Source organism: Patagioenas fasciata, chromosome 8, assembly GCF_037038585.1.
Source record: "Patagioenas fasciata isolate bPatFas1 chromosome 8, bPatFas1.hap1, whole genome shotgun sequence".
Lineage (NCBI taxonomy): Eukaryota > Metazoa > Chordata > Aves > Columbiformes > Columbidae > Patagioenas > Patagioenas fasciata.
In genome coordinates this window covers 42,166,728-42,183,695 of record NC_092527.1, presented here as the reverse complement: position 1 = coordinate 42,183,695, position 16,968 = coordinate 42,166,728, and the positions used below count along the sequence as shown (strand labels likewise).

At 44.5% G+C, this 16,968-nt stretch overlaps 1 protein-coding gene across 3 annotated transcripts in view; it reads left to right on the top strand.

The window, feature by feature from the left end:
* Nucleotides 1-11,837, top strand: part of TCERG1L (transcription elongation regulator 1 like) — a 73,694-nt gene extending 61,857 nt beyond the window's left edge. For all 3 annotated transcript variants that reach the window (XM_065843530.2, XM_065843529.2, XM_065843531.2), the window contains 4 exons: nt 1,174-1,309; nt 5,936-6,025; nt 9,165-9,283; nt 10,878-11,837. In XM_065843530.2, coding sequence (XP_065699602.1) covers nt 1,174-1,309; nt 5,936-6,025; nt 9,165-9,283; nt 10,878-11,034 — 502 coding nt within the window. In that variant the 3' untranslated portion in view covers nt 11,035-11,837. The remainder of the gene's footprint in view (nt 1-1,173; nt 1,310-5,935; nt 6,026-9,164; nt 9,284-10,877) is intronic.
* Nucleotides 11,838-16,968: the final 5,131 nt, after the last annotated feature.

Here is a 16,968-nt window from a genome sequence, read left to right as displayed (position 1 = left end):
CTTGCAAATAAAAAAGTGTTTTCCTGTTGAAATTTCCAACCAAGTATTATTCCGTAGTGGTGAGAATTGCATGAGTGGAAAATGCAGTCATGCCTTGTAGGAGGCTAAAAATCAAATTGCCTTGCTTTTGTTATCCTCACGTGAACTTTGTGATCATTGTGAGGCTCCTGATCTGTCCGGAAAGAGCCTTAATTTGTACTGAATCCATTCATTGCTCAGAGCATTACGGAACAGCAGGATTGGCCCACAAGTCTGGTTTCGAGGTCTGAGTTGGCCACCTTGTCCGAAGTCAGTTTGGGATCCCCAGCTCAGATCCCATCACCTCCTGAAGAAAACTCCTTCCAGGCCCTCGTTTAACTGCCCTGTCCCTGCAGATGCTGAGAGCACCTGGGGGCAAACCTTCTGCCCTCTGAACCGTGGGGAAATAGGCGTTGGCTGCCAGCCCTGTGCCAGTGCAGCGTTCGTGGTCTCTAACACCGATAATATTACGTAGTTATAGATCTGGGGTGAAACAGCAGTGCCACCCATGTCCCTTTATCCAGGTGGTCTTGTAAGCAAAGGGACTCAGGTAATAAGTAGTAGGTGTTTTCTCAGAAACACCTGTTTATTCTATTCAGCTGCAATGTTGGGAAAGGCTGTCAGGATAAGTAGAGACCTCTGGCACTGGCACAGGGCAGGTTCTTGGCTGATGCTTCATTTGTTTGTGCATGCAATGCATTGCTGGATTACTGCCCTTCGGAGTGAGCTCCTGGGGTCCGTGGGGACATAAAATAAGGATTAGTACTGACTGTCAAGTTTGGGGGCACAAAACCAGCAACAAAAAATAAAACAAGATGGGTGTCTTCAGTCACTCCATTAGAGTTTTCCCTCCTTGGCCAGTTTTATATAAAAATGTCATTTTTCTGCAGCTTGAAATATAGCGCGGTATTTCACTGCCGATTTCCTCTTTGACCACCCCATAGAGCATCCTGCCCCATAAGGAGCTGTTGGGGTCCCTCGGCGGCGCCCGCCAGCCCATTGCGTTAATAACAAACCGCGGGTTTGGGTCATTTCTCGGCTGTCAGTGTCTGCTGCGGGCACACCGAGGAGTCCTGCGGGATTGTCTGGACAGGGCTAAAAATCCCCTCCCGAGCTGGCAGTTACTGAACTGTTTTCTATCTTGCCTTGCTAAAGAACAGAAGATCCGCAAGCTGCTGACCCAGGGAAGGCTGCAACGGAGGAGAAAAGCGAGGAACCGTCGGCTCCTCAGGTGACGCCTCCCCTGGAAGAGCGCATCACGCATTTCCGAGACATGCTGCTGGAGCGGGGGGTAAGGAGCGCCTGCTTTCCGGGGCCGATCTCGCTGGTGGGACTAGGGCACCATCTTGGACCACCGCAGGAACCGTCTCCTAACTACGGCTTAGGAATCAAATGAAGAATTACCGAGAGGGGTTTTCCTGTCTGTTAGCCATGTGGGTTTTGTGTAGAGTCCTGCATCTGGGCAGGAACAACCCCAGGTTCCAGTATAGGCTGGGAAATTACATATTAGAGAGCAGTGTAGGGGAAAGGGACCTGGGGGTCCTGGTGGACAGCAGGGTGACCATGAGCCTGCACTGGGCCCTTGTGGCCAGGAAGGCCAATGGCATCCTCAGGTGTATTACAAGGGGGATGGTCAGTAGATCGAGAGAGGTTCTCCTTCCCCTCTACTCCACCCTGGTGAGACCCCATCTGGAATATTGTGTCCAGTTCTGGGCCCCTCAGTTCAAGAAGGACAGGGAACTGCTGGAGAGGGTCCAGCGTAGGGCAACAAAGATGATTAAGGGCATGGAGCAGCTCCCTTATGAAGAAAGACTCAGGGACCTGGGTCTCTTTAGTTTGGAGAAGAGGAGACTGAGGGGAGACCTTATTAATGTTTATAAATATATAAAGGGTGAGTGCCACGAGGATGGAGCCAGGCTCTTCTCAGTGGCAAACCGTGATAGGACAAGGAGTAACGGGATCAGGCTGGAACACAAGAGGTTCCACTTAAATTTGAGAAGAAACTTCTTCCTGGTGAGGGTGGCAGAGCCTGGTCCAGGCTGCCCAGGGAGGTTGTGGAGTCTCCTTCCCTGGAAACATTCAAACCCGCCTGGACACATTCCTGTGCAACCTCACCTAGGCGTTCCTGCTCCAGCAGGGGAATTGGACTGGATGGTCTTTTGAGGTCCCTTCCAATCCCAAACATACTGTGATTCTGTGATACTGCTCTGTGACTTTTCCCCCTGTGTGGCTGTGCAGAGCTGAAAGCCCCTCGCAGGTGCAGTTCCCAAGAAGTCCCTGTAGACAGACCCAAGGCCAACCAGAGGCTGTTCCAGCCCAGCCCAGTGGCTCTGCAGGGCACGGGGGGCTCTGCAGGGCACGGGGGCTGTAGCCACACGCCATCCCAGGGGTCACAGGAACCCCCAAGAACAAAAGATGTGTCACGTACATCAGCTGAGGCTCAGCAGCAGCCCTGCCAAGGGAGAACTGCTGGTTCCAGCTGGGGCGGTGGGTGCTCCGGGGTTTGGGCTGGACAGGGACAAGAAGAGGTGGGAGCACCTGGAGCATCCTCCCCTCCCACAGACCTGGTGGCTGCAGAGCTGGTCCAGGGTCTGGGAGGGCTTGGGGTTATTACAGCCCTTTTCCCATGACCTCATCGAGACTGTGGGTCGATAGATGGAGCATAAATTCAGTTTACAGACAGAACCCATCAGTGCTCTGAGCCTCATGAGCAACAGTGAAATATGAATTACGGATCAACTAATAGCATCTGGCGACTGAGTCGGTAGAGAGCTTCAGCCTGATTATTGTGTCCTGAGACCACACTTCCAAACCTGTGCTGAACTGACCGTCAGTGTGAGGGACTTTGGATACCATTCTTTGTGTACATAAAGCCCTCTCCACTAAAGTCCATCTCACAGTGTCCCTTCTTCCAGAGAACTGGTGATTTTTAGCATGAATGGAATTAATAAGCTTAACACGTTTAGGCCCTGAGCTGGCAAATGTAAATAGGTGTATAATGGAGCAACGTGTGCAGATTTTGTACCTCCCTCCAGCACTCGGCAAATATGTATTCTATAGCAGTTTGTGTAATTCATGCGGAGAAAAAAATCCAAGGTGTCTGTTGTTAGGCAGTAAAGCCTATAAAATTTATCACCAGTAATCAGCAGACTTTAAAGGTGGATAATTAGAGCTTCAGAAGCCCAACAGTAACTTATCTCGGTGCCAGACCTGCTTTATTAATCCCTTTTGTTATTTATGCTTAAAAAATGCAGAAGTACCGTAAATGAATACTAGTGGAAGACTGCTGCTGACATACATTAAATCAGGGGCCAATAAGTCAAAATCGGAAAGTATTGAGGATATTCTATAATAGGATTCCTCAAGTGTTTCCAGTGTAAGATTCAGACTTGCTCATAAAAATAAGACATTTGGGGAATTTACTGTTTGGTTTTGCTATTATCTTAAAATGTGTAGATAATGGGTTACTGTGCTTTTGCCCTCAGCATTTTTAAAACGTCCAGAGAAGCCGCTGGTTGGCACCAGCCGGTTGGCATTTCTTGAAATGCAGCGAGGCCATTAGTGTTATTTTAAACTGATTATTGAAACAAATGTCTCCTGTTATTTCCTTGCAACGTTCTTTCTCGCCAAGTTCCGTGCTGGCACTACAAAGAGCCTGGACTGGATGCAGTTCCTCAGTGTACTTCTGAACCTTCCTACGTAAATCACATCAACGGAAGAATATTGATTGTAACATTTTAGAACCCAAATGTGATTTTGGTGTAGCTCCAAGACAACAGCACCGTTCTGAAGTCTGTGGCGAGTTTTGCAGTGTAAACGTGCAATCTCTGATATCCTCCTGGAGGTTCAGAAGTTATCACAAAACCCTGAGCAAATCCAAGCCTCCTGCTGCCTCCCCCACGGCTGTGTCATCAAATATCCAGGATTCCTAGGAAATTGTTCCCTTTGCTTGGCTGCTGTCAGTGCAACAACACTGTTTCAAGGATTCAAAATATTTGTTCTCAAGATTTTACCTTCTGGATATTGAGGAGAAGAAGGGGCACCGGGGCTCCTAAGCCCCACTTTCCCATTTCGGTTTTTCCCTGTACTTTGCACTCTGGCAAAGAGCTGAGAACTGGAGACCCACAACAAGCTCAGACTCCTCTTTTCCTTTTTGTCTGTGCTGATCCTGGGCCACAGAGGTCAGGATTTGTGCTGGGAAGAGATCCCACCCCCATCATGTGTTCCCTGGTTGAAGTCCCATAGTAGGGAAAATCACCACGGTACAATAGATATTGGGAGATTAGTCAGAACATTAGTATTTTATATGCTATTTTAGAGCTCCAAAATGAATATCATGAACAGCATATGGCATGTGTAGCTAAAACTAGATTATAAATATCTATAGCTAACACTTAATTTTGGTGTGCATATGCAGTATGTCAAAGTAAATCATTACTAAAGAAAAAAATCATAAAGAGGAATGATTACGTGATAAATTAGCCTGAGCTTTACCAACTTTGAGTTCGAACTGGCCTTTGTACTGGAGACAAGTACAAGAGAGAGTATACAAGACACCCTGAGAAACAGCAGCGTTCCTGCTGCTTGGTGCTTCCGGAGGAGGAACCCACAGCTCGGGACTCGGGCGCCTGCGGGGACGTGGGGGTGGAGCACAAGCTGCCCGAAAACGGCGATTGGAGGGGGCAGCTCTGAATCACTGCCCGGCCTTCAAATATCCCAGTTTCTAACCGCTCCAACAGGAAACCCGCTCCATTCACACCCACTCTGCACCCTCAGAGCCTTCCCCTTTGAGTGTTAATCTCTCTGTTTTAATTACACTTCGCATACTTAATTTTTTTAGTGAGTTTGCTCTTCCTTGTTATTAGATGGAGTGAATACAATGTTTTATGTTTCTCCAGAGTTTTCTGTAGCAAACTAATTAACGGTGATAGAGTAATAGAATCGTTTTGGTTGGAAGAGATCCTTAAGATTATGGAGTCCAGTCATTGACTCAACCCTGGCACTGCCCGATGTCCTGAGAACCTCATGTCCGTCTGTCCAACCCTCCAGGGATGGTGACTCCAGCACTGCCCTGGGCAGCCTGTTCCAATGCCCCACAGCCCTTTGGGGAAGAAATTGTTCCCCAGATCCAACCTCAACCTCCCCTGGCGCAACTTGAGGCCACTTCCTCTCATCCTGACGTTGTGCGTGGTACCGAAATCAGGCTGGGGGTTTCCATCGAGCGCTCCCAGAATGTTCCTTAGTTAAAGCCGCGGGCGAAGGGGACAGGGCAGGGGACAGGGCAGGGGACAGGGCAGATAAGGAGCCTGCTCAGGTCTGTGGCGGTTGTCACAGCACCCGGAGGAGGCTTCGGAGGAACGTGACGTTTTCATGGGGTGTGCCTGCAGGTGTGAGAGCTGATGGTGGTTCAGCAGGGAAGGCTGGGAGCCTCGGCAAGCAGACGTGACAGCCCTGCTGTCGGAGGGAAGCGGCGCTTTTACTGCAAAAACGTGATGCTTTGAAGATTTTCAGCATGCGCACACACTGACAGCCCTGTTTGGGTTGTAATTTAAGTTTTGCGGAGAAGGGGAGTTAAAACTGAGATAATTGCTTAAATGGAAATTGCTGCTTCTGTTGTACAAAGCAGAAAATAAAGTGGCATTTTCCTTTCTGCTACAGATTCTTTCCATCAAAACTTGTGGAACGAGCATCTCCCAGATTCTCACTGAGATGTCCTAGAGCAAATCAATACTAATGGTGTGGGGGCGACCAAAGCAGTGCCAGAAACAGATTAAAATTCAGTTTCCAACTGCTCTGAGACATCCTTTAGAGGGTTCATTAGCTTTCTGAACTCCTCTTTTGCTTCACCTTGGAACATTTCCTTCTTTCACAACCTTATTAAAATTCTTTAATGCAACCGTGTTTGTGTACTTCACAGGTTTCAGCATTTTCTACGTGGGAAAAAGAGTTACACAAAATAGTATTTGATCCACGCTACCTTCTGCTAAATTCAGAAGAACGTAAACAGGTGAGCATCACCTCCAGCGCAGCTTCTGATGGCAGCAAACATCTCCCAAATTAACTCTAATAACAGAGTAATTATCTTGGTAGGATGAAAAAAAATTGCTTAAAATTGAAATACCTTTATTTAGCTTTTGAGTGGGCCTCGTAGCGCAGGCTCTGCCCGTAGGAAAGTGCCGTCTGCTTTGGACAGCACATGGTAACAAGTGGGTTTGCTCCTTGAGAGCAGCTGCAGCTCTTGGCTGGTGGGGACAAGTCCCGCCGAGCCTGGGGCACTGGGCTGTAGAGCGGGAATGGCCATAGGTAACGTTTCCTCGTTTCCTCTCTGAATTATTTAAATGCTGCAGTGAGACTGCTTCGTTTTTATTACTGAGAATATTTTCTAGAGCTTGGCAGTATTTACTGCTATATTTTGCAATAACTCAACTTGCTATAAATGGCCAGAGCACTGTGGCAATGCTGGTATCTGTTTGAATGGGAAAGGGGACTTTTTGCTGCCTTGTTGATGTGGACGTTAATTATCACTGGGGATCTAAAAGGACCCGAGGGCTGCAGATTAGTCTAAAAAAGTTATTAGAGGTGCAGTGTTGCTGCGGAGAAGGTGAACGCTTCTGTTCCATAGTTATTTCTCTTCCTTGTCGGTCTTTTGTCTTCCTGGAGAAGGAATAATTTTGAATAGGGAATTGGCCATTTTTTAAATAAACATGATGAAAAATGTACTTATTCCTATTCTGTTGCGCCGGGCCCATATTGTCTTGTGATTCTCCAGAGAGCTTCCTGCAGGTATTTACTGAGGGACCGGGCGCATGTATCTTCATTCACTGCTGCCTTCCCAATATTTTCTTTCCTAAGAAAAAAAGTGAAATACAATAAGAATGAAATATGGGAATGGAAATGTAAGAGAAACTGCTAGAATGGAGAATGGTGCTAAACAAGAGACTAAGCAGCCAGTTTTGTATTTATTTCAGAGAATCAGCAAGGACAAAACCTAGACCTTGCTGAGTCAATCAGGATACATCTTTCATTTTATCGGCCTTGGAGATGCTATGATGAAAATACATCATGAATACACATAATGTAATGTGCTGCTGAGGGGAACCTCGCTTGTGGGGTATATTTAATACCCAAAGAAAGAGTGATGGAAAGCCAGTAGTTGGCAATCCTGCGGGCAGAAAGCCATGGTCAGGTAGAGGCTGGCTCTGCGAGTCACTGACTCGGGCTCAGGGGAAGAGGGTGCTCGTCGGGTGCTCTTCAGCAGAACAGGGTTAACAAACCAGTGAATTCCAGGTGTGGAATATGTTTTAGATACTATGCTTGAAGTTAATGCTTCTAGATGGCCATTATGCACAGTTCTGTTTAACTAGGCCTCATTTTCCTCCAAGAAGTAGTTTAAGAAGAAAGTTAGACTAGGACAAGAGCAGATCCCTGATTTAATGAAAGTACTTGTTGGGGTACAACTCAAATTACTAGAAGACATTATTTAGGTTTATGGAAATATTTACCTTCATGGATGCCAACTGTGTCACCTGAATAGTGAGCGTCTGAGTACTTCTTAAATTATATTGAAGGGAGTTAGGGGTGAAAAGTGGCTCACAATGAAAGAGAGGAATGAATGGAGTGAATGAAGGAGTGAATGGATGAATGAGTGAATGAGTGAGTGAATGAACGAATGAACGAATGCAAGGATAAGTGCTGGGGCATGGCTGGCTCACCATTTCTCCTCCCCATGGGCAGGCAGGTCGGGCGGGGCAGGACAAGTGTTCTGACCATGGTCTGTAGGCATCTGAGGGAGCTTCCCCTGGACATGAACTCGTGTAGGGGTGACTCTGGTGTCCAGGGTGCCAGCTCTGCTGCGGGTGGGTGTCCTTACACCACCCAAGGGATGTGACCATCTGTATTGAACATCTGCGCTTTGCTCCGCTTCCTTACCAACATTTCCCAAGGGGTTATTAGCAGCTGAGAGATGCTGCCTTGCTTAAGCAAAGAACAGTGAAGGGCAAAATAGCAACTGTATTAAAATAATGAGCTATCTGTTAATTTTGATTTATTACTTTCATAATAGCTTCACTGATACCAGCAAGGCAAACACTAACAGTGTCACCTCCTTTATTTGATCCATTTCTTTTCCATCTCCTCTTACACTCAACTTACGCAAATGCACGCAGTACAATATATTCAGATTTCCTAGGTTTTTCCAAGTTCTTCCTTCATGGCCATTTTTTGATGTTTACTTTTCCAGTGCTATTTCTTCCCTTTCCCACATCCATACTAAATACCGGTTGAAATTCGGTTACTTCAGCTTTCATGACACGTAGATTTGCACCTGTGCATCCTCATGGCTGATGAGAAAGCGACCGTGGTAGTAACCGTAGTAATCATATTTCATGTGTGTAATTTGTGGTGGGAAGGATGGTCAATATGAGAAACTATCAGCATTTCGAGAAGCAGCTCCTTTTATTCAACAACGTAGTGTGCCACACTTTACAGCATGAAGTCGGCAGGGCCAGATTTTTGGTATTAAACATGTGATTAAAGCAGTTGGCAGAATTTTGTGACAGAGTGAACTCCTTAACTCCTTTTCAAGACACCAAAAATCCTGATGCTGAGCACTCTGCTGCATATTTAGCTGCCAAATACTGTTAGAGGAAGTTTGTCAACCCTTCCAAACACATTAAAGCTTTCGGGTGGATGTGTACAGAGGATCTCGTGTAAGCTCGTGGTTTTTGACAACTGATGTGAGAAGTCTTCAGGCTTTTTTGGGGCTAAGCCACAGAATTGTGATGTTCAGCGTTACAGACGTTTTCAGGAATTCCAGCAAGCTGGGAAAGATGCAAGACCCAAACTAAACCGCAGTCACTTGTACCGATGTACGGCAATATTGATATAGGCGTGAAAATGCAGGCAAAACACTGAAATCGGGAAATTTTGATTTCTGTTGCAGTTGATGTCTGAATGAAGATGTTGTCTGTCCAAATTACACATTTTTCCAGCTACTTATTTTGAGAGAACAAGATCAGATTCAGCTGCATGCGAGTCGGCCTGTACTGAGGGCAGATCAGAACTGTAGATTGACGGCCCTTTGATCCAGCAGGAATACCATAAAGGCTTTGTTAATAAACACTGTCTTGTTTCCCTTTCTTGGAAAGATATTCGAACAGTTTGTCAAGACCAGGATCAGAGAGGAGTACAAAGAGAAGAAAAACAAGTTGTTGTTAGCCAAAGAAGAATTCAAAAAGCTCCTGGAAGAATCCAAGTTATCGCCAAGGTACGGCTGTGCCTTCCGGAGATTTGTTAAGATAAGCTTTCTCATTTAGTCTGTGCTTATCGGCCCCGCAGCGCCCTAACACTGACCATGCTCTTTATAACAAGCTCGTACATCTAGTGAACAATGCTGGCGAGACATATCTTACCTCGTATTTTACAATATCATGTTATATTACGGGGAAAGGGGACGTGCCATCGTTCTTGCTGTTCCTTTCTCTCCCTGGCAATAAGAATGTGCAATATTTTGCATAACATATTTTATATGCATGTAAATGATATAATTATAGTACGTACACACATATATATTAGAGATATAAAATCGATGCCTGAATGTTAAATCTCATTTATATTAGGCATGCAGGTGTAACTAGTGAAAAACTGTATTTTGGTTTGTTTTTTAATGGAAGAGAAACATAATTTAACACAGTATCAATGCCACGTTACTCAATTAAAATAAGGCATGCAATGTAATAATTTACTTTGATTTTTGAGTAACAGATCCAAACCTGCACAACAGCGAATGCAGGACTTAGGATAGCACTTGCTCATTTGTAAGTGATATGAAAATAAGGAGGTTTATATGTTGTACGTCTGGTTGAGTTGTTGGAGCTAAGAAATTACAGTTTTCTTTACTAAAATATGCAGATAATTGTACAGCGCTACCTGCCCAGACACATAGATACAAACAACACATCAGGCTCTATGGAGGTAATAATTATAAGAAGTGTTTTTACAACAAAATAGAATATTCTGGGCTAACATAGCAGCTAAATGCTGGTAAATACGGACAGACCCGGAGCGCCCCCCGTGTCCTATGTGCTTCTCTGCACTGACAGGGATCAGTATCTCACATTTTAAATAAAAACCCCTTGTTGCTGGCCTGTGAATCGTGATGCCAGTTCTTCTAGTGCCACCGCGCTGCTTGTAGACCCGGACCTATGGACCTGGACTGGGATTAGCAGAGTCATCTGCTCAAAAATAGCAGTGAAATGCCAGTGATTCCCATGTATCCTGTTTGCACTGGGGGGTGCTGGGCCTGAGGATGAGATGCTGAGGCAAAGCTCCCTGTGGCTTTCAATTGTGTTGTGCCTGTCGCTCAATGTTACAATTATCTTTTTTTGCTATTTTTAGAAGAAATCAAACTAGCATGGTGTTTCATCAGGTGTGGCGTAGTGCTCACAGTCAAAGTGGATTTGCTTGCAATTAGCCACAGGTGTGGTTTTCTACTCTATTTTAGGTTAATTATTGAGGTATAGGCCATAAGTACCAGCAGGCATTGATTGAGGCTGCAGTACCCTGCGATGCAGCAAATACTGTGGTCACGATACCAAATTGTCCTGTGAGCTATCACTCAGATTTTTCTAAATTAAAACTCAAGTGAAGCGTTGGAGGTGGATCCGTGAGGCCGAACCCCGGGCAGCTCTGTCCTGGTCTCGCCTCCCTCGGCCCAGGGTCACCAGCATCTTCCCATCAAATACTCCCCAGAACAGCCCTGATTTTTGATGTCCAGGCAAAAACTGAAGTGAGATCCACATCCAAGAGCATGCGAGGGGGTTGGGAAAGTCACAGCTCTTAAATGTCTGTCTTTTCTGCAGAACAACGTTTAAAGAATTTGCGGAGAAATACGGAAGAGATCAGCGGTTTCGCCTTGTGCAGAAGAAGAAGGACCAAGAGCATTTTTTCAACCAGTTCATACTTGTTCTTAAAAAGAGGGACAAAGAAAACAGGATAAGGCTACGGAAAATGAGATAAAAGCTCCTGGAACTGGCAATAAATGCTCGAGTCCGTGCGGTGGCTGCAGGAAGGAATTCAGATGGAGGCGAAAGCGTTTGGGGTTCAACTTACGACATCTCGGGGAGGAAGGAGATTTCCCCGAGAAAAACTTTCTCTAAGCAGAGTTTATTGAGCATACACTGGATTTGTGGAGGTCGTTCTGCAGGAATCGGAAGGATATTTTGTTCTCAAAGAATTAATGTTTCATATTGAAGCTCTCTTTTGTACAACATCCAGAGTTTGATGCATTTCTAATTGCCATGATATGTCAATTCCTTAATTGTTTTAATTATGCAAATTACTTGTAATATACACAAATTATGAATCCAATGCAGATTTGTAATTAAGCAGAAGCAGATGCCATCCATAACAACCTCAAGATATTTTCATCATTTAGGGGAATTATCTAAAGCAATCTTTTGGCAACTTTGTGCATTAACACAAAGCGTTTAAGGTCCGGTGGTACGCAGGAATTCATTACCCGGTGTTCATACATCTCTGTCCAGTTCTCTGAGTAGTAGTAATAAGATATTAATTGTTAATCTTAGTGAAGAGTGTGAAAATCTTGGCATATGTTCCATAGGAAAACTCTTGAGTTCCAGGAGTTGCTTTCTGCTTCCCGATAGCAACACCTCTCCAGCACCATTCCCGGCAAGAAGTAAAACCATCGCCGTATGATTTGAATTATGTTGCTGTATGTGAAAAGTCTGCATGAGATTTTTCTCATCCTATTTGTACAAATAAATATTTAACTTTTTTAATCAATAAATATTTTAAGCCAACTTTCGGGGGGTTTGTAGTTTCTAAACTTCTTGAAATATTGGGTAAAGTAATGCAGGGCTCGTGGTTTTTACTTGAGAGGTGGAAAACCAGCGAGAGTTCCTCCCAGTCCCGGTTTGTGTGCAAACTCCACTGATACCAGTTGGACTCCTGAGCACACTGAGAGCAAAAGAGCTGCTCTGACTCCAAAGGTGGGAAATCGTGGCTGGGTGAGATCAGCACAGCCCTGCTGAACATCGCCCTTGCACATTCTGTCTCTGACCACAGTCATTGACTCAGTTGACCTCATTTTTAGGTCATTACTCATTAGATGTATAGGTTTCTATTAGCAGGAGTGATTTTGATACTTTCCCCAACTAGCGGTATTTTTTCTTTAGGTGTGTGCTGGATGTGTTTTATAATCAAGGAAAAAGGGAGTATTTTCTAATCCTTTGGAAAAACAAACTCGGAATAATTCAAAGCAGAGTACTTAATGTAAGATGTAGAGTTTCAAACTTCTGACTGAAGAAAAAAAGCCATTTCTTTCTATGAGAGGAAGAGCTGACCCTCCTTCATGGGGCTTTGCATAAGGGTTTGCAATTTTTCCTATTAAAGAAAAAAGCTGCAGGAAGCCAATGGGATCTTGCCTTTATGCCTGAGAGCTCTTCTGTTCCAGTGGTTGTACGCCTGGCGTTGGGTTCTGGTTTAAACGTGTGTGCATATCTAGACCCTATACTGCCATCCCCTATTTCAAATGTGAATAAAATGGGGTATTATTATATTGGGAATTCTTGATTTTAGCATTTCCTAGAAGTGTCAGAAATTCTCATCACAATGTAAGTATAATTTAAATGGATAATTTGTTTGATTTTCTGGTGGAATTCTGGAAACACGAGAAGTGCTCCGTGCTGGTGGTAACACAGGTTTGTTAGAAAGCCTCCAAGTTTGCCTTGGTTTTCTTATATTTAAAATGGAGGAGTATTGAAATAGACACAAGTTACCCCATGATACAACAGGAGATGTGTAAATTACGGCATATTCTAGTGTAAAATGCTGGTAGTCACCGAGGCAAAACACCTGCAGAGAAGCACTGCAGCTTTGCACAAGTGTATGATCTCATCCCAAATAATATTTTTATGGCCTGTTCATTTCACAATAACCTTAACAAATCCTAATCTCACTTCAGGTGTCTCAAATTAAAACCTTTTCCCCTCTTGTTATTAATACGTGAGAAAAATGACTTTGTTGGGAGCAACTGCTTTTCCTTGTCCATCAGAAGTCTCGAGCGATGGCAGAGCCCATGCCCCATGTACATTCGTAATTCATATAGAAATAGTTTTGTCGAGCTGAAAGGAAAACGTGGATAACAATAACAACCAAACTCTCAGATTTTGACTTAAATCACAGAATTAGGGATGTGTGTTTATTCCTTTTGGCTATAGGCTGTTGAAAGTAGAAATAGAGGTGAGGTTATGCTGGATTTCTGAAAATGAGAAACTAAAATAGAAGGGTGTGAGGGAGGCTCTCCTGGGTGGTTGTTGGTAATGTTAGAAGAACATTCTAGGAAGACCTAAGGTGGTCCTAAAGGAGCCAATAAAGCTGCATGACCACCTTCAGTTTGCTGCTTCTACAGGGGAATAACTGAAACTGGATCTTCAACGAGACTTTTAATAAATATAGTCTGTCTTTGTCATAAGAGGAAGAAAACCAGTGCTGTGTTTGAAAGTACCGAGAGCATGAACTGCAATCAGCAGCAGAGTCCAAGGCTGCCAGAGCAGCAAAGGACAGAAGTAGAACTGAGTTTGGGCAGGTGGGCAGCGAGACTGGGCTGAAACACCTTCAGAGAGAAGCTGCTCATGGTATTGGATCTTCCAGCAAACTGGAGTTCTTAGGACTAGAACGTCTTTTGTCAAAATGATAATATTTTGATCCTATAGCAATTGTTCAACACCGCTGTATATGAGTAAACCAGACCCTGATCTGCGTTGTTGGAAGAGTTATGGAAATCAAACTTGGAATGTTTGGGGAAAATAGATTTAACAAACAGATTTTAAAAAATTAAGAATTTGAAAAACATTTTTAAAACAAACAACCAACCCAAACCACAATCAAACAAAACCAACAACCCAAAGCCCTGTTCCTTTAAGGCATTGCCTGTGCCTGGGAGCCTCAGCTGTATTTAATCCCTCCTGAGGGGTTTGGTTGGTTTGGGTCTCCAGGCCTGAGCAGCAGGTTTCAGACTCCCCAGGTGATCTGCTCCCCAGTTTGAACGCTCCTGGTAGGAAAGGTTTTCCCTTTCCAACGTGACCTTCTCTTGCTGTGGTTAAATCCATCATGGCTTGACCCACACGGACATGGAAAACCATGTGTATTCTTTTTATCTTGCCTGGAAGCTTTCTATATCTGAAGCAGTCGGCTCTCTGGGCTGAGCAATGGCTGGCCTTGGGTCTGCTGCACGGTGATTTTTCTCCAGACACTGGTTTTGTTGCTGCTTGTTGGTGTCTCCAGTTGTGCCTTCCTGCATCTGCAATGGACTCTGTTCTTTCGCTCAGGTAAGTGCCTTGGGGTTTTGGATATCTGCTCAATTTTCACCTTGAGAAAAAAAGAAGTTAGAAAGCGTGTAATGGTGCCCAGTTCAACCAACAGGGTAGAGAGAACAGCCATGAAACCTCGAAAACACACCCAGAACAGACAGGCATAGCAGCTCTATTTGTAAATCGATGGGTCGCTGGGGAAGCACTTGAAGAAGAAGAACGAGTCTGAGCTGACCAGGGAGTTGTGCATTCGGGGCAGCTCTGGTTCTGCCTCCCTAATGAACACGGTGCTGAAAGTTAAGGAAGTTGTAATTTAAAGCTGACGTTGGGGTGAAATGGGCTGCTGGAGGCTCCAAATTGTTGTTTATTTACTTTGCATGCTGATAAAATACTAATAATACTGTTTCAAGAGTAATTTGTTTGTTTACATCCTTAGGAGGATTGTATTTGGCTAAAAAAATGAGGTAAATAGGAGTGGGGGGCAGGGTTTAGGAAAAATGCAAACTACATAGTGAATCAATTCTGAACAATATGGGCAATGTGACAACATGCGGAATACTATCGATGGCAGGTTTTCATGGGTTTTGGCTTGGGGTTTTTTTCTCTGCTTTTTGGCCTCCTAACAAAGCTGCATATTTTTGGGTGGAAGTTTAGTGGCTCAGTGATAGTTAAAGTCATTTTGTTTCACTTTCCTAAGTAGTTTGTGGCTCTTTTTTTTTAAACTTAGTTCTTCCTATTTTGATTTCTTCACTTGGGTTTACTTTAGTAAATATTACTTTCATTCCATTCCTGTGGGAACACGTTTCTGTATTGCTGTGATCATTGTTGGGAGAGCTAATCTCCAGCATAAATGAAGAGAAGTCAAAGAAATGAAAACAAATGATGGCGATGCTCCCAAGGGACTACAAATTTACTTTTCTAGATTCACAGCAAGATGCTTTGGGTTTGCTTCTGTGAGCAATTTAACTTGATTTATCCTTCCAACCGTCAATGAAATATCTATATATTGTATTTCTCCAGCAGTGGCTGTGACACCCAGAATTGTTGCCTCTCCGCTCGCTTTTCATAATGAATACACTTCTGGCAAGTTTGCTTGTACCGGAGCTGTTTTGTATCCAGACAGTTTTTCATGGTTTTCTTCCATTTACTCGTCTTGGGGTTGTTATATTTAATAATGTCTTCACGTTGGGAAGAAAAACAGGGCAGCAACTCGAAATGCAGAAAAACGCTTCCCCAAATGGGGCTGGGATTCGCACGTCTCTGCAGGGAGACCTGCGGCTGGTGTGGAGAATGGGTTCCTGAGCTGGTACCTTCAGCTGGTGAACCGGACACTCGCTCCACCCCTGGCTGAATGCTTCCCAGTTTATCACAATTGCTCTAAATTGGACTTTTTTTCCTCAAGCATCCTATACTGGGTGGGGGGATATTGATGCAAACCCTACAGATGTCTGTTTGTAGTGCTGCTGCGCGGTAACCGGTTGTTTCCATGATACAGGGTGGAATATGTAGGTGTGTAAATGAAATGGGTGAATGTGTGAAAACGTGTTGGGAATGCAGCTTCTCACGTCAGCACACGGGCACTGCAGTCGCTGGCTTGAGAACAGCAGGTTTGAATTTCTCTGGGCACCCAAATCTGATAGCTGATAACATTAAATGAGCGTGTGGATAAAAGGCTTGGTGGAGGTTCCTGCTGACAGCAGCAGTCGGGCTTCACCCTTGCTTTGTAAGTGCTTACCTTTGGAAAACAGCAACCGGCTTTTCAGTGGAGTGGAAGAGTCTCCCATCTACGCTGCATGAGCTGCTGTGCTTTAAGAACTTGTTTATAGAATTTTTCAACATCTCCTTGTTGGAATGATTTTGCTTTAGCCAACATTGACTTTGAACGAAAGCGCTTCAGAGTTAACCACTCAAAATGATTTGTGGGGTTTTGTTGTTATTGTTTTGTTTGTGGTTTTTTGCTTGTTTTGTTTTGGTGGTGTTTTTTTGTTTTATATCTAACTGGCTGCTTTACACAATTCCTGGGGTTTATCCAACCTGTTCTCAATGCAACGTCGTGTTTTGTTTGTAATTTCTATATCGCGTGTGCAGCTAGAGCAGCTCTCCTGGTAGATCCTCTCTGTTGTTGCTCCATGGCAGAGCACAACTGCAGTGAGCTTTCAGTTCCAATGTTGTCCTTCCTGCTGCAGGAACCTCTGCTGACCCTTCCTCAAACTCCTTCTGCAGCATCCCCTCTAATACCTACAACAAAATAGACAACTCGCAGGGCACTTGCTGGAGGTTTTGTTCTCCTGCTTGCCCCAACTTTGGGAGCAGCATAAGGTGCTGCTGACACTAAATGGAGTCTGAGCTGCCCAAAAAGCAGCTGAAGGACTTGACCCGGAGGGGACGAGTGTTGGGAACCCCGGGCAGCCCCGCGGGCTGGAGGGCAAAGCTGCAGTGTCACATTGCTCTGTTCTTGGAACAGCTTTACCTCATGAAGCAAAATACCTTTTATATATATATATATATATATATATTTCTTTTCCTAGTTTGAAGAGAGAGGCTCTTCCCTGGCACCACAGGAAAGCAGCGTTTCTGCTTGGAACCAGCACTGCATGAAAAACAAGAGTATATTTAACTT